The sequence below is a fragment of the Echiichthys vipera genome (genome assembly GCF_963691815.1).
Source record: "Echiichthys vipera genome assembly, chromosome: 2".
In the NCBI taxonomy this organism is placed as follows: Eukaryota; Metazoa; Chordata; class Actinopteri; order Perciformes; family Trachinidae; genus Echiichthys; species Echiichthys vipera.
The window spans coordinates 14,023,984-14,045,006 of NC_139827.1; the positions used below are offsets into that span (position 1 = coordinate 14,023,984).

A 21,023-nucleotide genomic window follows, 5' to 3' on the forward strand; every position below is an offset into this window, starting at 1 on the left:
ATGTTTCTGATAATCAGCACTAACCTTCAATAAAATACTAAAACAGTAACGTGCACCTCATTCAAGCTACTCACACCTTTCATTCATTCCAACCACACGATATGAGTGAGCCCACACATTTAATGGATGATGATAATGAAGGGGCATTTGTGTGCTCATTAGTTACAATATCAGTGGACAGTTTTTTAACATTGCAATAATTTGTACTGATTTAAAACTACCGTCTTTAGGTCTGGGTTAAAAACAGTCACAATGGAGCTGCGGAACAGGAGAAGTCATGAAAGACTGATTATCATCGCCCCTGGTGGACAGACAGCACAACACCAGGTTAATTTAAAAACAAAAATCACACCATTAAAGTTAAAAAATAAATAATCCATGGGTTGAATCATTAAAGGAAGACATCGTACATATAAGAAGGAAAAAGTGGAAGTTTAAAACCTAACAGTGTGGGACATTCATACTTGTTAACTTTGCATCGGTGGTCCCTATTTGGCAAGAGGAAGAACATTTTTACTAGTTGTTCGCTACAATATCAGCACTGCACAGTGAGGGAACCATTTAAGAACGTTCTTAATTATCAAGTACTAAGACCCATGAAAGAAGGGGACTTGGTCAAAGGTGTCGTTAAGTTCAGGTATAGCAGCTGAGGTGAGAGGATGGCTACATTTTGTCGGAGTGTGTTCAGTTCATTAATAATTATTAGGACTTGTATAAGTTCTTTCACTGTGAATTTCCTCTCCTGTGCAAATCTGCGGGAAGATGCAGAGACAACAGACTGTTGTCACAAAGTCGTACCCTTAGTTGAGAAAGGCAGAAACAGAGTCTTTTGTAGCATGTGTCCTCTGATGTAAACCAGCCTCGGTGGCGCCGGGCTTAAAACAGCCCTGTGTCTCGCTTCCCTGGTCAGTGCAGATAGCTAGTGTTGTACTGGAAGGAAGCCATCTGGACCCGATTGCGCAGCCTGTGGACCTCCAGGTCCTGGAAATGGTCGTCCTCGTCGTTCTGGACGATGATCTTCTGCAGTTCACCAATCTCACGCTCCATCCTTGAACGCAGCTCTCGCTTCATCTTCAGCAGAGCCTGTAAAACAATGGCAAAATAGTGACGGTTCCTCCCTAAAATTACATTTTTTTTTCAGGGAAAAGTGAATAATCTGAATAAACTTCAGTGGCATAACGTTAGATTTAAGAACTGCATGAATGCTGTCTGTCTTGTGGTCTGAAAGTTTGATTCTGCCCCCCGAAAGGTTCCACGGTTTTCTTAAACCAAACGTGAAAAAGTCCAGAAAAAATGGTTTATCGATGTGATTAAGATTATTAATTATCTAGTTACTAAAATGCAACTCTCCCTAACATGAAATTGCATTCAAGACATGTTGCTCATGTTGTCCGACAAGTCTGTCCAGAGACCTCTAATAAGAAGATCAAAATGATAAGACTGTTTTGTGTCAGCAGTACCTTTTCTTGAGCTTTTGTCCGAACCTGGATCTCCTCCCGCTCTTGGGCGAGTTTTTCAGCTAGTAGTGAAAACTGTAAGAGAGGAATTCACATTAAAGCTCACCTGGAATTTATAGTATAGTATAGTATTGTAATGTCCATTTGAAACATTTCAAAAGTGTGTGTGCGTGGGTGTGTTTGTGTGTGGGTGTGTGTCCTACTTGGTCTTTATAGTAGTTCTCCATGGACTTGATCTGGTCCTGGTGTCGTCTCTGATGTTCCAGACGCTGCTCCCTGGCGTAGGCTTTCTGCTCTCTCAACCGGACTTTCTGTAGCTCCAAACCCTCCTCAAATAGCTGCCGAAACATCTGTACAAGCGCACACACAACCACGCATTAGGTCTTCTGTCGTGTTTCCCATGTTACACTGTGTGTACAGAGATAGGACACGGATTACAGTCCTTTTGGGCATTTAATTATGTTATCTTTCATACAAAATATTAAGTAAATAAATTAAAAAAACAAGAAAAGGTTAATAAATAATGTAAGTACTCATAAGTTGCTGCTTTAGACCTAAAACTGCAATACAAAGTTATTAATGGCCTTCGCTACCAACCCTCTCCTCCTTGGTGCGTGCCCTCATCAGGCGGGCACGGTGCTGGACATGGTAGTCGCTGTGGTACTTCTTGGCGCGTGCGATCTGCTGCCTCTGTTCCCTCAGTTTGCTCTGTGTTGACTTCTGCTCCTGGATACGCTCTTTAAAGTCTCTCTGGAAGATCAACATTTTAAAGCTTGTTATTGGCTGGCTCGGCATTACGAATACCGCGTGACCAGAAGAGGCCGGTGAAGTCTGTCTACCTACGCCACTGTGTTGTTTACTTAAGAATGTGATGTAAATGTGTGTTGATGCTCACCAGGCGGCTGTTTTGGTCCTGCTCTTTGCGCACGATCTCCACCAGCAGGTCATGTTTCCTCTGGGTTTCTTCCACCTGGCAGACAAGTGGGCGTTTACAAATTCATCCATCAATCCATCCGCAAAAAATCATGCAGTCCAGATTTTTCAATGTTGGGGGACACACATCAAAGTAAATCTCTCACAGCAGTTAGCAGACTCTTAGTGGCCACATTCCTATTACCTGTCTGGAGAGTTTGCTGCGACGCTTGCTGTGAGGGGATGAAAGTGCGTGGAGTCTGTCCACCTGCTGCATCTGCTGCTCCCACATTCGACCCAGGGCATGGGGGGAGATGTGAAGGTGGGGCAACTCCTCCAGGAGCACCGGAAGCAGCTCATTCTCCTTCACCTTCGCTGGAGGGGGGAACCAGAACATTAGTCATTTTTGTTTATAACAATGATTGTACGGTATATTGCCTGGGACAAAGAACAGGATTTTTTACATCCTGAATGTTTTTATTTTTATGCAATCCTTCATATTGCATATGTGCCTTCAGGGACAACATAAGTTATTGAAAGACTGCTTGGTTTCAACGGGTTTCACGGTACGTCATGGTATGGGCGGAAACCATCACTTCATTTCTAGCGCCATCTGCTGGAGCCCAACAAGAGCGCAGCTCCGGTTCCATTGCGCATGCGTTACACCCCAAAGCTCAGACACCCAGCCTCCTTCCTTCAGCCTTGACTGAAAACAAATTCACTTTTAGAAACATCTCAAAGATGGTACGTGCGTGTGTTTTTCCGGGCTGTTCGAACAAAGAAGTGTCCTGGTCCCCGTTTAGATTTCACCGGGTCCCGTTAAATGGCACTGACCTGACACAGCGGTGGCTCGTGGCACTGAATATAACAGCAACGTTAAGTCGTGAAAGGCTGAGACAACTCCGCGTCTGCAGCGACCATTTCTCTGAAGAAGATTATGTCAAACCACGGCCAAATAAGAAAGACAGGCACATGCTGAAGAGCACTGCTTTACCCAAGCGTCAGGTAAGAGTCAAGTTCCTACAAATAAACGATCCAGGGAAAAACGTGACGGTGAAGTGGGCCGCAATCCATCTAAACTCATAAACAGTGTCATTCTGGCGTAATAGCACCCGATCGTCTCTCAGCACGAATATACATTAAATAAGCCATAGAGACCGGTATTAGGTCAGTTTGACATTCAACATTAATTTGATATTTAGAATAAAAAACTATTATGCATTTAAACCATTTCATTAAATTAAGTCAAACCACTTGTGCAACTTAAAGACTAATATCACTCATGTATCACGAGACTTGTTTTTGAATAATATATTTTTTATGTTTTTTTTGCAAAACGTAAATCCTGCAATCAAACCTAAACCAGCTACTGTATACAAACAACACATTAACACCATACAAATCATAAAAAAATGTATTATATTATTATTCAAAAACAAGCCTTATGGTGCAAGATGAATATAAGTCTTTGTGTTGCACGAGTGGTTTGGCATAATTTAATGAAATGGTTTAAACAGTTTTTTATTTTGACTATCAAGTGAATGTTGACTGTTTTCTCTGCTGATCAACTATTAACGGAGAAATCGCACTGATTAGGCTTTTTTTAACCACCAATACTGCTCAAAATAACACCAAACCTTTAAAGTAGGATGATAAGAGTCATTACACATAAGACAAAGCAACAAGAACGTAGTTAGTGAACCCTGGAGTTTATTAAAATAGTGCTTTGAAAGATTTACCAACTGGCCCATTCAAGTCGATTGCCAAATGCAATCCAAAAGGAAGGAGCCCATTGAGGTTTTATTTCAGCAAAACACGTGGACTTTGTGGTTTGTGCCAGTGTGGTGAAATATAAGTTAATAATAGATGGTAAAAGGTTTGGAAAAGTCCTACACAGCATCTTTCCCTGCAGCACCGAAACATCACGCGAGATCTCCGCGGGTGGGGACGTGTGTTGCCGGAAGACGCACAGGAAGAGACGACTGACCTGCAGCTAGAAGTAAAGAGAGACAGCATGGTTCGTGTTTGTGTGTTTCCCGGTTGCGAAACAAAAATGAAATCTTACAACCCAGAGACATTTCATAGGCTGCCACTGCGGTACAATGACCGTGCTCTGATAAACCAGTGGCTTATTGTTTTGAATATGGACATTAAGACGACGACCAAGACGCTTATGAAGAAGGATTACCGTGTCTGCAGCAAACATTTCGAAAAGGACGATTTCGTAATTCCGACAAGAGCTTCTGACCCAGATAACCCAAAGAAGGCGTGCTTGAAGAAGACTGCTATTCCGCGACTGCATCGACTGGAGGTAAAGTCGTTTGCGTATTTGTTGTGTAATAAACGATGTATGCATCACAAACCACGTGTAGCGCTTAATGCATCTGCAGTGAGACAATATTGTCACAAAGTGAAGAGTTTTAATAAAGTGATTTGACTCCTCTTCCATTACTCTGTTGTATTAATTTGAGAAAATTAAAGATGTTCTTGTGAGCGGTCCAGGTAGGCTAACTTTTTAATACACTTCGGGTTCGCTAACTACGTTGTTGTTGCTTCGTTTTATGTGTAGAGACTCTTATCGTGTTACTGCAGAGGTTTGGTGTTATTTTGAGTAGTATTAGTGGTTAAAAAAGGCCATTTTGATGCGTTCACCGCATCCCCCGAGCTAATCATTGTTAGCCACGTCCGGCTGTTAGCGACTCTCTCTCTTTGTATAAAGAGAGATAACAGGAGGTGCTTTTACGCAGGAGCACATTTTGACAGCTGGTGCGGCATGCGCCTACAAACTTTACTGTTACACTGCTCTAATGTTAGCTGCTGGGTTATCTGAAGTCATGATGGTAATGATCACAGGCAGAGGCGATTCTAGAGTCTGCTCTGGCCTTGGGCAAAAAATCACCAGGGGCCCCCGAACCAGCGTTCATCACCATTATAGGTTTGTTTAAACTGAATCATGCACGCCACTTGAAAGGGAGTAAAATAAATAAATGAATAACAACGTGCAATGGGAGTTTACATGCACATCAGTACCAGAAATTACCATACTCCGGTTAAGGGAATGGTCAGATTATTGAGGTTCCCCCTCGTATACATGAGCCGGGGTTGAATTGGAAAATGACAGCGTAACTCCGCGAAGCCCTCCCTCGGTTTAAAGGTAACAATCTATTATTGTGAGAACCGGGGTATGAGAACCTCGTATTTACCCAGGGTATGGTGTTTAAGAAATCGGGGAATGCCCTTAACCCAAATATAATTGGGTTACTAAACTGCATGTAAATGCAGTGATTAAAAACTTTGCTCATTGTCACTGGTTTAAAGTTTGCCAGCCCTCAGGGGACCATACTGGCCTGGGGACCAAAGCAGATCCCTGCCTTGTCTGCTGGGAAACAGTGCCTCTGATCATAGGTTCTGTAAAGTCCATTCAACCATCTCAAAGTGCTACAGAGCAGAATAGAAACAAATAAAAATAAAAGGTAAAATGAAAAATAAGTTAAAAGGAGAACATGTGGGTCACATATCACTTGTGACTGCAATGTGATAAGAGCGGAAGATTGAATCATGCGTTAACCGGAGTAGTTTTAACTTTTTTTCTTAATACAAACATGCTGGGAACTCAGCTTTCTCAGTCAATATAGCACACTGAAGAATTTACTGCCTAATTCGACCACACTTAACCGCAACACTGATTGAGAAATCCACATAAAAAGGTGTCACATTTTCCTTTTGAGATACAACTGTATGTATGCAGTAAATGGCATGTTTAGAGGGAGGGATTACACACTGGAAAAAAAAAATATACAGTATATGGCAAGTTTCCTGCCATACTACTGTACATTGTTTGCAGCCAGGTGTTTAGAGAGTGTCTGTGTTGTGTGGTATTTTACAGCCGCAAGACACCTGTGCAGTAACGGACGGATCATCAGGCAGAAGCACGGGTGAGTCAGTGAATGATCCTCACCATCTAGTGTGGTTTACAGGTGCATGTGATTAATAAATGACACTATGTTGAAAGAGACATGTATTCATATGCAAAGAGTTGATCAAGGGAACGTCTTAATTTATTTATGGCAACTCTGAGAGTCTATACCCAGTGTCTTGTGTAGAAAATATTTAACGTGCACAAATGTTTCAGACTAAGTCCATGCTTAAAGTCATGCAGCAGACCTTTAGCAAGTGACCATAACAATTAGTAATGAAGTGCTAAGTATTGCTTCAGAGGTGTAAATGAAGACATTGACATGTTTTTATGAAGCTCCACAGTGGGCAATCCACAAAGGAAGCTTCTTTTTTATCTAACAAAATAGATGTGCTGCAGTTCATATATTGAGAACATATCAGTATCAATAAAGTCCTCCGATTTTTACTATAATATAATCAATGCATTTTTTTTTCTGTATACATTCTGTCAAGTACGTTTCTGATGTTCCTCAGTTTGTCCAGCGGCTGATGTAGTAAAAGTTGTCTAACTCTTAAATATTCTGCTTTTGGTTGGTTTTAACTAAAACCCTGCTATTTTTTTTAAATATAAAATATTCTTTTGACTGACCATAGCGATATGTATTTACAGGCAATGAAGAAAATGTACCCGAGGCGAGCTCTGCAACCCCAGAGAAGTAAGTCCCCTAATATGTCTAATAAACCATGCAGCTTAAAATAAATGCAGGCAGTTAAGTGACACAGTATTATAACACAGAGATTTCTTATACTTCATTCAGTTACAGTGATTTCAGTTAAATCTCTTTTAGCCATAGTGGCGATTCGTGCCTTTCCAGCTCTGTCATCATTTAGCCGCTCTCTTTTCTGCCCCATAACAGACCAGTTCTGCAGCACATTGTGGACAAGGAAGCAATCTTGCAGCTGTTGGATCACTGCCCAATGTGCGAAGGAAAGTGCCGCTGTATGACATACCTTCGCGGCCCTTACATCATAGTCTACCAGAGCTGTTACTTCTGCAATCATCAACGCAAGTGGGCCAGCCAGCCGGAAGCTAGAAATATGGCCAGATATCAGAAAAAGACAAACAAAGCCAAAGGACAAGGTGTTGGTAAACGCCAAGGCTCAGTCGTCACAGCTTAATAAGACGAGCATTTCTGAATCCTCACAGTCCATTAAATATCTGAAAGGCCCAATGTCACCTCTGTCATAGCTATGTTTGACCTACATGGGTCTGAAATTGAGCTTGAACCCAGCTTCAGATGTGCCTTAAGGTGGATCTATAATATGCAGTTGGAGATGCTAAATGATGACCAACCATTCTGTAAAGTTTTCATTTGAGATAAAGGTTCAGTCCAGAGTAATCACTTTAAAATTGCTAATAATGAACACAATTAGCGTAAAAGAGGCGATCAAAAGTTTTGCTTGCAACTAGTGAGAAACTAGTGAACGGTGCCATTGAGTCCTAGAAAACTACCCATAGGTTGTTTTTATACAGAAAAGCTAGCACATTTGCAGCCAGGCAAAGGCGTCAGTTTGACGTCCTGTCTATGTGAAACCGAGACATAATATTCTGGGATAGGCGTAGCCTAAACATGTGACGTGAAGCACAAAGTTGGGTTTCTGTCATTGTGGCCACTGACCTTGTTGAACATTTTTCTCAAGCTCGTTAATTTTTTGATCACTTGTCTCCCAATGAAACCCACGCCGGCAAAGTTCCTCGGCCACCTAGTCTTAAAGAATCCCATCTTTCACCATCGCCATGATTTGAGAATTTGTATTTCTCATTAGTGTGATAAGCTGTTTCCGGCTGAGGGGGCGGTGGGCGGTGGGCAGTGGTTAGTGCGGTCGCCCCATGTAAAGAGGCTGAGGCCGGGTTTGACTCCGACTTGCGGCCCGCAAAACTCAAGGTCGAGCCGGCAATATGTGTAGGGTCTGAGCCGGCACATTGGGGTGCTAAATCAGGCCGGCTATATGCCGCAATCTGTCTGAGTACCAGGCCGGCAAAAGGCCGCCAAATTGCAATCTTTCTGTCCAGTGTCAAACACCTATCGTTATATCTAGAAAAATAACACAACAGGCCATGTGGTAAATTTACAAACTGAACCTACTTGATGGAGCTTTCCTGGGGGCCACCTGCCATCTGCGTCCTGGTGTGGTTTGTGCATTGTGCTGTGACCTATGATGGGCCTTCGTTCTTGCTGGGGACAGTCTGGGGGCTTCTGAAACATCCTTCAGTATGGCCTCCCTGTACAGTCGCTCCTACAAGCACATAGGAATTCACAATATTTCCCATCTTCCAACAAGCGGAATGCTTTTTGTTAAGGTTAATATCCTTGCTTGTTTAACGGTGGTCTGCAAATTTTTATTTATCATTTTATACCAAGTTTATGACAACTTTGGAAGTAAGTTAGTGTTAACAGAAAAGTCCAGTTAAAAGGGAACATTTCTCCTTAAGTTTCCACTAGAACACACCAACAAATTAGTTGCAAGTTTTATAGTGCGTTGAACATTGAGGAAGTGTTTTTTGTTTTATGCATCCTGAAGTCTTTACCATGTTAAGAATAACTCAGCATTTTCTGTAAATACAGTAAAATTTTTGATTCTATCTGAACAAATCCTTGTTGTAAATGATTGTATTAGTGCAGCAAGTGAAAGTGCACAAGTGGATATTATTACAAGATTGTTTCACTTAGGCTAAAAACGCATCTATTTTGACTGTACTCTAACCTTTTTTTGTTTGTTGTTAAATCAATAAAGGCGGCATTTACAGCCTACACATATATTTATATATAGCACTCTGTAGTTTGGCTTATTTAAAGCTAGCGCATTTACCTAACCCTTGCTGTTCTGGGTTTGTTCCTTCCTGGCTGAATGCACTTTTTGGAAGTAGCTTTGGAAGCGTCGGCTAAATGAAATGTACCGTAATGTTTTTATCTAACAGTTTTGACGCATTTGTATATCATATTCACAATTATCTATCTCATGCAGTAAACTGAAAGGTCACTGTTGCAGGTTCTGCGTATATAATACTTTGATCCATTTAAATTTTACTGTAACCAATGTGATCGTTCTCTTTAAGTGTTAGTCACTAATTTCTACATAAGGGAAGTAAAGAACAAAGCACTCACAGAGCTAGTAGACACAAGCAGTGCATATTCCAACTGAAACCGATCTTTTAAGCAGCAACCATAGCACAGAAAATGTATACAATAACTAAGTATTACATGAATTTAAAATCGCCCTGTGTCTGACAACTTTAAGCCCTGGGGAAAGGCTGAGAGAGAGGTTATAGAGTACTCATACTAATTACTTACGGCTTCCTGAGCTTTCAGGCGTGCCTTGTTTAGATCTGCCCATTCTTTGTCTTCATATCTTTTCAACTCTTCCTCATAGGCCTTTTTCTCCGGATACTGAAAAAGAGATACCTTATTTTATGAACAGAGCCAAGAACCAAATCAATTTAATATACTTTCAATTATAATACAACATATATTTTGAACTGAATTTTTGATTATTTGTCAGGGAAAAAGGAGAACTTAATGAAAAACAAGCAAGCAAATACACAGTGTCTTGATTTAATTATTTTGAATCCTCCCAGTCAGGCTTTAATGTAGCAATAAACCTATTGAGCAGTCCGCAAATTACAGCCAGTTGTATTCATGTAATATGCTTGTTATATATAACCATATACCGTATTTTTCGGTAGTTATAAAATAAGTATTTGAAATACATAAAAAAACAGTAAAAACAAATACATGAAAGCAAAATATAATTGGAACATCCGATACTTTTTTAAAAGGAAAGCAAAAAATTAATTACTATGGTAATACCTTTCTATGTTTTCTGTGAGAAGGTCTGTGGTGTAGCTCTCCTCGCCTTGAATGATCAGGAGCTGCAAGGTTGCTTTGTCTCCCATCATCCAGACTCAAGGCCTCTGCCATAGCATCTTCCAACTGTCCCTGCAGGGAGCGACGGACCCGCGGAGGTGAGGGGGATAAGGAGCGTGTCCGGCTGGTGGAGTCAGCATCAGGGGTTCCTGAAACTGATCAATGTTACAATATAGTTTTAGTATTGTTAAAAATAATTGTATGTGTTAAATGTGTGTGTCAGACATAACATGTATTCACCAGAGTGATGCCTAGGGGTCCTGCGACACTCCATGATGCTGTCACTGTGGTGGGAGTGCTTGTCCTCTTCTCTCACTTCACTGGACTCTCCACTTTCACCCACTACTCGTTTGAGCATCTACAGGAATTACACACCACACATTGTTGAAAGCATAAAAGGGATAATACACAAATATGAAAAATGCACACACTTCATCTTCTAATGGTAAAATCATTAATTATTAAAAAGAGTATGTGGGTTTATTTATGTATCCTCGTAAAAATGAAACAAACTGCACTGAACTGACCATAACAACATGGACTTAAAATAGAAAGCACCGCCAACAAAACCGACGTGCACACACAAAGGATCAAAAACCTTTTGCTCGAGCACAAAACATTCCTGACAATATAATGGGAGCTTATACCAAACCCACACACACCTGATCGAGTTCCTCTAATCGATGGGAGAGGTTCTCAGATAAGTGATGCAGTTCTTCTTCAGCTTGCTTGTTCCTTTTTCTGCGGTACGACAGAGGCTCTTCCTCCTCCAAACAGCAACTGCTCAGGGAGACGATTACAAAAACACCATAGAGCAGAGATACAGACCGCCAGAAAAATAAGCATTACCACATTGTCCCTGCATAAGTTACCAATGTCGAGGACATTCTATTCCAAGACCCTTTCAGACCAAACGCACATGATTTGCGCAAATAAACTGTGGGTCAATTTAAAAAGTCACGCCCATCTACTACACCGAATCAGAAACGTTCGCTATTGTGTACAACGAGCTTGTTTCCAGTTGTAGAGTTGAGCATGGGTTTGTTATAGTAAACAGAACGATGACAATGGTGATTGTGTGATGGTGCGAAACTTTCACTTTCTGTAGCATGAACAAACAGAGAACATTTGTGTCAGACTGGTTCGGAACGTGAAAATCATCAATGAATATTCTGTTTTTATGTTTAGTTTTTCCATTTCGTCCCTGTTGTTAAAAGGCCTTTATTATGTAACTTCCTGCTGTTCTGTGAAAGGTCACCTGTCATACCTGAGGCCTGTCCTATCTCTGTGATCTATTCTTCTGTCCGGTTGCCTTAGTGTAGAACTCAGATCCTCCTCATCTTGCCCGTCCTCCTCAGTGTCTGGTGGAGAAGGAGTTGTGACTGCCATCTCATTCTGCAGGGTGAGGAAGAGCACATCTGGCTTGGTGCAGAATAAAACCCTCCTGGGACCTCCATTAGTAGGCTGAAATTAGACAAAATTTGGTTCACATAAAGTAACACAACAGAAAATGAAAACAAGAAAGAGGGTAAGCAACAGAAATGTTACATTTGTGTATTAAAATAAATCCATTTGCTCTTAATAACATGGATACATAGTATGGGATTGAATTGGGAAACGAGTCATGTGAATAAATTAGAATCAGATGGATACAACAATATGCTAATCTCCAACATATTTACTTTAGAAAGACTATAAATGAGGCAATTCAAAGAAAAGATGTGATCATATTTTTTAAAGATGTTTTTTTTCTGACTTTTTTGTTTTAGAAATTCTGTCAGATCGGTTTTAACCATTGTTTGTGTCACTGTACAATAGTTTATCATCTTGTGTCCTTCCCTTTTAACAAATCAACCAGCGTTCCATAGTCAGTCCAAACCCGACCTTCAGCTGGATTGTTTAGAAGGATCGCTAGAGATGACACAATACTTAAAACATGTGTCTGCGTGGGTTTGAGATTGCTTGGTACAAGTGAAGACTTGTTGCTCTGTTACCTCTAGTGTCTCCCCCTCCACTTCTTTCCTGGCTTTGTGCTGACTGGACAAAGACTTCTCACTTGCAGCTGGAAAATGAACAAAACATGACATCAAGAAAGTTAAAAGTTAAGTAGTGAACACATGAGCACAGCAGATAAACAATACGATTTGCTGGATCCATTGTCAACATTCATTCATAACTATCAGTCTAATCAAGTGCTAGAAGGCTTTTTTTTAATCCAATGATCTGTGATACAGAGTCCAAGAAATCATCAATCGAACCACTTGACATTTTGATCTGAATAAGAATGAACGTATATTTGTTCTACTCACCAGGAGAATGTAGTCCATTGGTAACAACTGTCTCAGCTACTGTTTTAGATGTCTGTGAAAGATGGATGGTGAGAGAATGAGAGGGGGGCAAAAAGCAAGAATAAAAGTGCAACTAAACAAACTAACAAGACAGAGATTGTTTCATTCTGATAATCCAATTTTGAATTTACACAAAAGCATCAGTAAGAGTAAAAGTTCACTAAAACTACAGATGTTCAGCAAAGTTCTTATAGTTTAGTGTGCTGTTGTTTGTCAACTACCATTAAGTTGACTCAAGTTCACCTGCCAAAATTACTATCAACAGATTGTTGCTAAACTGTTGGCACCTTTGGTTGAGATCAGGATCAGAGTTTGGTTTAAGCACACATACAACAACCTAAAAAAGCTTAGGCGGAGGCTTAGTCATACACAGTGAGGGTGTGGTGGATCATGGTTGTAGGCCAGTAAAGGAGTTGAGCTAAAAAAAACAAAAAACATGCCCATTTATAGAAATGAGTTTCTTTCAAGCTAATGGACAGCAGACATTTAAAAGACTGTCCCCCTGACATTTTCCTTTGGGGGTTTGGTAACTGATGATCGTTAGTATTGAATTCAGTCAGTAAAGAAGTTTTTAAAACATAAGCTTACACATTTTTAAAGAGTCAGTATATGTTTATCCTTCCTATATTGTCATGGAATCACTAAAATAGGAAGCATGAGTATGTGAAAGTGTTGATGTGTGACAGAGAGAGACAGTATTGCATCGCATTAGTAATATAGCTCACTGCCTCTAGAACTTGTGAAAAACAAGTGAGCCTCATCATACTGAACTATGAGACTACCTCTGTAGTGACAGGAGCTGTTCCCTCCCCTGCGTGCCTTTGGCTGAGGCCGGCAGCTGTAGGGGATTGGCTGGATAAGCGTGGGTCTGTGTCGGGTCTGTGGGGGGTGTTGCTTTGGTTGGGTGGCTGCAGAGCGATGGCTGAGGTCAGCGGTTCAGACAGTGGAGTGTCCTGCATGTCCAGAGGACAAGAGGTGGGGACTGCATCTGAGGTTTGGGGAGGGACAGCCAGTCATTGCAGATTAATCATGATTAAGTTTATCACAGTTACAATTTTGAATCTTTAATAATGGGGTGCATGCCACACAATCGCCTGTTTGGTTCTGAATTCTTGAAACAACAACTGATTCACAACGTGGAGTGCAGTCAATGACTACATAGCAACAAAGACGTAAATATCATGTGTCTTACATTTTTACAAGTTTTCTGTGTCCCTGTCTACAATGAAATTAAATCAAAATAAGAAATGAGAAGAAATTAAAATGCTCCAAAAATTCAGTTAATAACAAATGTATCCAAAAAAAGACACATGGAAGCAGAACTCTCAGACTTGTGTCTCACTTGTCTTTGTGTTTTGCAGCAAGGCCACACGACCAGTTATGTAACTACTTTATATGGTAATAACTAAACAAACAACTTTATTCAGTGCATAAAACAGCTTATGTTTTCTCAAATACTTAAATCTGTTTCAAACTGAAATGCAAGAACATTTAAAGAATTCTTCCACTAATTGAACTCCTGAATCACTGACACATGTTAATGTAACATTATGGTCAAAAAATATCTGAAAAATCAGCAGGAAAAACAACATCGATATGTATGCACAAAGATAACAAGGCAATTTGCCAAAACACATTAAGGAGGACTGCGTTTATGTGTCTTACCTTCTTGATTGGCTGTAAATGTGCGTGCTGAGACTCCCAGCCCAAGGAGCTCACTGGCTGATCCCACTTCCTCAGCATTCGTGGTATGGAGGGAATTTTTACTGAAATGGGCAGCGGACCTGAGCGATAACACATGTACATATTATTTATCAAAAGTGCACACAGGTACTAGATGATAGATGTTCACTTTTAGTTCACTCTGAATTCATCAAACCACAACCGATTCAAACTGTGGAACTGACTGATTAAAAAAAAAAAAAAGAAGTCTACAAGTACGTAGCACCTAAGAAATACAAGTCATTAGTCTTGCATGTTAAAGTGGGACTTTTCCAGATCAAATTGGGTCATGGCAGTATTATTTGCAGCGTGTCCTTTAACAGACATAGCATAATGTTGAAATCCTCACAGCAGGAGCATCGACTCGCTGATCACTTCACACTTGTATAAAGCTACTCACACACAGACTGGATCAGTTTTTACTTACGGTGTCGCCAGAATACAAATATATTTAAATTGCAGAACATGAACACAATGTTTGAATACTTTGCATACGAACAAATTTAAATAAATAAATAATTACATTAGGGACAACATTGAGCTGCAGTGATGGCATCCCACTAACTTGCCATTATTTACACTACTGATAAAAGGTTAGGCTAACTGGCTGTTGTGTCAACAGGATGTACAGCCGGATCTGCTCTGAAGCTGAATGGCATTTCGCAGTCATGTGTAACAAACCTGACCGTCAGCAGTGTTTTGGTTTATGGGGGAGCTCAAACCAAACAGAACAGCTGGTACTCTTTTTTTTTTTTTACTTTATTTGAGATTTGTATTTGTTTTACCATGCATCGCATTTTCTCGGTAAAAGAGCAAGGCATGCATGACTGTGACCCTGTTTTAATCTCTACTGTCAATTATTAAATTAAGACAGGATTTTCAAATTAATATTCTTTTTGAAAATAATACAAAAAAACATGTTAGTTTGCCAGAGAAACTAAAAATGGTATTAATATATTCATTAGAAAATGTTAAAATAAATATGTACTATATGTAAATAAATGTAGATGGTTGTTAGGTCTTAACGTTTACGCTTCCCCTCTTGGATGCTTTTAAAGATTTTTTTTTTTTTTTAACCTGTAGCCCTTTGATATCTTTGATGAAAAGGACTCCATAAACAAAATGTATTATTATTATTATATGTTTCTAACACTGATGCACTCCCTCTCTTATTTCCTTACAAGGCTGACCTACGCCATTTTCAATTTAATAAATATCAGACTGACTTCAAAGATATCACCAGTGTTGTGGTAGTTACTGAAGAATAGTAGTAACAGTTAGTAATTACCTCATTAAAAGGTAACTAAATTACTTTACTGATTACTTTCACCAGAAAGTAATGTCTTACTATGATAAGTAACTTTTTAGATATTTATTTTTTCTAAACTATACCATTGGTAACGTGCCCATATAGCTTTCATTTCAGTACTGTTGTTATTAACACCACCAGGATCATAAAGTTGACCTTGGGCGTGTACAGACTCCACAGTTGGGCGGGTCAAAACATGACAAAGCAGTGCTCCAGATAAGTTATCAATAACTTACTAGAAACATTGCATGTATAAGTCAGAAAAAATAATTCCCTCTCAGTTTAGCAAATGGCAAAGATAATAACAAAGTAACACAACATTCAGTAACGGTATTTTAGTGACTTAATTGTAAAAACACCTTTAAAAACATAAACATAATTTATCTCCAATGCAACTGTGTTTCTTAGTGTTTGGGGAGTATGTGCAGTGAATCTAGGAGAAGCTCTTACTCTCCACTGGAAGACAAAGATGCTCCCCCCGGTTTAGTCTCCTTGTGCTCTGTGTCATTGCAGCTTGTGGGCTCCCTGGTTTCACCAGACAAATCCTCATTGAGACTGTCATTCAGTTCTTCTGAAAAATGACATGAACAATATAAATGACACAGGGGGAGAGTCAGTAAATATAAAAACAAAACTAAAAGACAAGTGAACAACAGTTAGTGCACAAAAGTAAACTACAAGGCCAAATACAGCAACTACTAACTTAACTAAGTAGTAAAAGCAGACACGCAACTTGTCATTGCTAGACACTGACAACAAACACCACGTTGTCACCACAACTTTTAGAAACTCACTTCTTTTGTAAGTGCAGACACAGTTATTAACTACTAATTGCTGTTTGGCAGCAGAGGAACTGAGGGGCGGCCCACTCACACAAAGACATGTTCAGTTCTGCCTAATGAAGAGAGCGGACTGTTCCCTACAAAAACCCTGCACCAGCTGGTTTTAAACCGGGTTTAGGACATATTATGTCCCATCCGTGCTGAAGGACAAATAGGCCCCTAAAACAGAGACTTGTGTCTCAGTCAGTAAAAAGAAGAAGTATATGCTAAAGGCCTCTGGTCACTGCTCTGCAAAGCCATTTAATGATGACAACCGTGTATTAATGGCAAAGTTTAAATATGTTTACACGGGTTTTCCCCACATGTTCTTGGTAAAATAAACTATTATTGTGCATTGGTGTTAATATTCTTTCATTCACAGTAGCATAGCACTGTCTTACGGAGTTACTAAAGCAGACTTCCTAAAACTAATTTTAGAAAGCGTTAATATAGTATAAAGGTTTTGTCAATCTAAAAATGCAAATTATTTGTCAGGTTCTTCCTACCACCAATCTGTGACTCCTCGCTTATCTCCTCCTTGAGATATTCCAGGAGGCCATCGAAGATTTCCAGGAGGTTCTTGATAGACTCTTTGTCTCCTCTGACAACATTTTCTCCTGCAAACACACAGCCAGTCTCAGCATTATACTCAGTACTCATCTGTTTTATTACTGAAAAAAAGGGGGATTGTAATAGTCCTTGCGTTTCTGCATGCCCCTTCGGGAAATAAGGAAATGCTGGCTAAAAAATGAACAATTTCTACCATCTCAAGTCGATCAAAGTGAAAGTTATGCATGAATGTAGCAGTTTATTATAGTTGCACACGACCTAATCATTATTTGTATCAATAGAGAAAATGTTTATTATACCTGTAATATGTGAGAGACTGATCTGAAGGTAATCCAGGGAAAGTGAATCAATCACAGACTGAACATTATGGACGTCATCCTCTTGACTGCATGGTGCTTCAATGTAATCTAAGCAAATGTACAAACACACACATACACACACACTACCGTGAATAACCAGAACATGAATGAGACCACAGAAACAAAACATTTTTTTCAAATTTCCAGTAACATGCTTTCTAAATTTGTCACGATGCTAGAATTTGACAATACCAGTATTAAAAATGATTCTCGATATCTCTTTCAATACCATGGCAAAAAAGAAAAAAACAAGTTCTTGGCGCAAAAAATAGGATCCTTCTTTTTATGAAAAACCTACACACAGTGTGGGTCCAAAAAAAAAGGAGCTCCGCAACATTAACAGTCTCATGATGGCATGTTTCATGGTCTTAGGAAGCATTCCTGACATGCTAAGCACACTCAGGAGATCACGAGCTGTGAGGTTTTAGAGGGGTTTGAGCATGTTTTTGACCTTGTAATTAGAATTTAAATTACCTTCTTAGGGCCACAGTTAATGGTTGTATTCATCATTAATTCCTCTGCTAGTAATTTGCTACATGAGACAATAAATTGTTTGCGCTATACTTGTCGGGTGAGGTAAAATTAAATTGCTTGTTTTGTTCATCCAACCAGCACATCAAAATATTTAGGTATTCAAGTTTAATATTGCATTAGACAAAAGAAAAAACAGCATCATCACACCTGAGAAGCGGAATATTTGGCATTTTTACTTAATGGCAGTCAATTGGGACTTGGCTTCAGAACCCGAGGAGTGTGAACTGAGAGGTGCCAGTTTAAAGTTCAACAATTACTCACTTATCAAAATAGTTGCCCATTTTCCTTTGCCTTTGCCTATTTAATTGATTAACCAATTGTATTGACTTTTGGTAAATCAGCAGCTTGTTCTTACCTGGAACTTTCTCCCCCAAGATGTTTTCATACAGGGCAATGAAAACATTTGCATCACAGTCCGTTAGTTTCCTCAGGTTTACGGGACACTTGCTGAGTAGATCAGTTGCCACATCTACCCAATCTGTAGGGAAAGAAATGGCAAAAGTGTTGTTCATGTCCAACAGTAAAGTCATTTAGCATAAATGTGAATATTGTATCTACAATAATTAAAATAAAGAGCAGTGACAGAGTTAAACAGAAAACTTGATAAAGGAGACTGTACCGTATGTAAAGAATGATTTTACATCGAAAGAGCCCATTATGGTGCCGTTCACTTGTTACTTTTACACAAACCAGATGTAGTAGTTACCTCTTCTAGAGGTGGTCATGTTAATTCAATCATGACTGCCCATCCACGTACAAGCTGTTTTAACATTTTTAATCAAAGTTGAATTCTTATTAGTCAGAATGATCATCTCAGATATCCACAATGACATTCTTATTAGTACAAAATACGTCACTTTTTCTATTTATGTGTATTGGGCTTTCAATTCTCAACATCCACAATTACATCTAGATATCAGTAATATCATTCTTGCTAGTAAAATTGCAGTTGTACATATCCCAATGCCATTTATACTAGTCAGTCATGTACATTTACATTATGGATATCTGGAATGGTTTTTCATTTGGTGCATGCACCGGCCAGCACACCTTCAAAACCCATCTCTTCAGAATTGCCTTCAACCTTAAATAATCCACTTTGTCATTTAACTTTTATTTCTTCACTACTTGTATTTTGTTTTAATTTGAATTTAGTAAATGAAACTTGAAAATCAACATTTTATTCACATATTTAAACATACATAATGTGACATTGTGCCTGCTTTTAAGCCGTTTTACCTGCTTGAATCTTTTTTTTTTTTACCATAACTTAATTGTTTCTTAAATGTAGTCTACTTGTTTTTAATGTACTCACTTGTAGTTTAATAGCGTGATCACACTATCCTCCCGGACCACGACCCGGACTTTAGGGTACTTGTCCCCCCTCCCTCTCCCCCCCGCGCCCCAGCCCCGTTTGTACTCACACTACCTGGGCCTCGGCCAATACTTCTTGCTGTCCATACGCCTTCAAGCCGTAACACGTCACACGCATTGATCGCGTGTGTGTGGCTTTGTTTACAAATCTTTCCATAGACCTCGGAGTTTTTGTGCGTCTTGTCGACTGTTTTTGAATATTTTCATCCGACCAAATCTGCAGTAAACACAACGTGAACCTTTCACCACCATTGTTGTTGTTGTTAAATGTCCGCGCATGGTCCGTCCTTCTATTTACATGTCCGAACAGGCGGACATAACGCTACTGCCGTAGGGCTCGTGCTCGTGCGCGTACACGTGCGCACGCTCGTGCTCGTACATGTGCAAACGGCTCCGCTAAAGCCCACCTATTTCAAGCGGGCCGTGGCGGCCCAGCTGGCCCCAGTTGAGCGCGGAGCGGGTGCGCTCACACTACTTAAAGGTACTAGACTTTAGCTGAAAAACCGGTTTTGGCCGCGGCCAAAAGGATAGTGTGATCAGGCCCTTAATCTAGCTTATATTTTGGTTTACTGTGTAAGGTGTCTTTGAGTACCCTGAAAAGCACTGTACAAATAAAATGTATTACTATTACATCTGAAATTAAAATTATGACTAGAAACAATTGCATTGTAGATATTGGAAATGGGCGTTTTTCCTAGTCAGAATTACACAGTCTGGGTATCTAAAATGTTTTTTTTTTCCAGGAATAATTGAATCATAGATATCTGTAATACATATCCAGTCTAGCTATTAAATGTTAAAACCGTTTGCCATATCCGCGGCAAACTTCAGTGTGAGAGCGGGGAGTCATCACGTCTCACACACACACACACACACACACGCCACCTTACTAACGATAACGTCACACAAGCCACCGAAGACTACCGGTCTGGGTGACATTAACGTTCCGTTTAAAACAAATAAAACCGGCTTCCAAGACTTTGTGATGACAAAACAACAAGCAAACTATTGTATGAAGTCACAACTTCCTCTCTGACGTGTTTTACAACAACTTCGCCGGTTGAGTTAACAGAGACGTAGCGAGCTAACGTTGCTACTTCGGTCTGTTTGCTAACGGTAAACATTATCAGACGACTTCAAAGTGTGATCTCTAATCCTCAAATTACAACATATCTTAAAGTATATACATTTTCGCGTGATGACAGACTCGGTTAACAGCAGGAAAAAGCTACAATAACCAGGTAGCGGTTAACGTTAGCTGTAAGTTGTCGCTACGTGTCGCTAGCTTGCTCCGGACTGGAGCAGCACAGTCTCGGCTGCCTCACCTCTCTCTTCCTCCTGGGTTCCCATCAAACAGCTGTCGACGAGAGTCAGTAAAATCCACTGACTACCCGGAGTAGAGCCTTGTATAACCCAGAGTCCCGGTCCTGGCTTGAACAGTTGGGTCAGTTTAAGTGTTTGTTGTGGTTTTCAGTCACCGGGAGAAGGAAACTACCGTGTCTCATTTAAAACTGAAGTCTTGTTTGATTGGACGATCCGCTCGTTCTTTGTTCCCGGAAGTTCCATTTGATTGGGTGCGTACCACCCTCTGCTGGTTACTGTGGTTACTGTCCTTTCTTTCTGTTCTGGTGTTTTTGGCGGCTGGTTATGGAGGACTAAACATGACATAAAGGTTGAATATGTAGGATCTTCATTAAAAGCTATATTTAAAAATAATAATAATAATAATAATACACCCACAGGGCGTTTTAGGGTTACAGAATAAAAGTATTGCTTTTCCATAAAAAACTATAT

The 21,023-nt window shown here is 39.9% G+C and overlaps 2 protein-coding genes across 3 annotated transcripts; one reads left to right on the forward strand and one right to left on the reverse strand.

Moving 5' to 3' along the window:
- Positions 1-102: 102 nt before the first annotated feature.
- LOC310953552 (centrosomal protein of 95 kDa-like) lies at positions 103-20,697 on the reverse strand. Its single transcript, XM_083922622.1, has 21 exons — positions 20,555-20,697; positions 18,211-18,333; positions 17,262-17,369; positions 16,899-17,009; positions 16,022-16,142; positions 14,206-14,324; positions 13,323-13,528; positions 12,502-12,553; positions 12,187-12,254; positions 11,460-11,656; positions 10,855-10,972; positions 10,433-10,550; positions 10,136-10,347; positions 9,620-9,715; positions 8,414-8,564; positions 2,575-2,744; positions 2,353-2,427; positions 2,055-2,207; positions 1,661-1,807; positions 1,461-1,532; positions 103-1,083 (listed from the first exon to the last, which is right to left on the reverse strand). The coding sequence occupies exons 1-21, from the start codon at positions 20,577-20,579 to the stop codon at positions 907-909; spliced, it is 2,619 nt and encodes an 872-aa protein (XP_083778748.1). The 5' UTR covers positions 20,580-20,697; the 3' UTR covers positions 103-906.
- On the forward strand, positions 3,089-8,390 carry LOC310953563 (uncharacterized protein). Of its 2 annotated transcripts, none has more exons than XM_083922637.1 (4): positions 3,089-3,374; positions 6,256-6,304; positions 6,937-6,982; positions 7,184-8,390. In XM_083922637.1, the coding sequence occupies exons 1-4, from the start codon at positions 3,111-3,113 to the stop codon at positions 7,443-7,445; spliced, it is 621 nt and encodes a 206-aa protein (XP_083778763.1). In that variant the 5' UTR covers positions 3,089-3,110; the 3' UTR covers positions 7,446-8,390. The 2 variants fall into 2 exon arrangements, with proteins under 2 accessions (XP_083778763.1, XP_083778762.1); XM_083922636.1 differs by lacking the exon at positions 3,089-3,374 and adding an exon at positions 4,297-4,680.
- Positions 20,698-21,023: the final 326 nt, after the last annotated feature.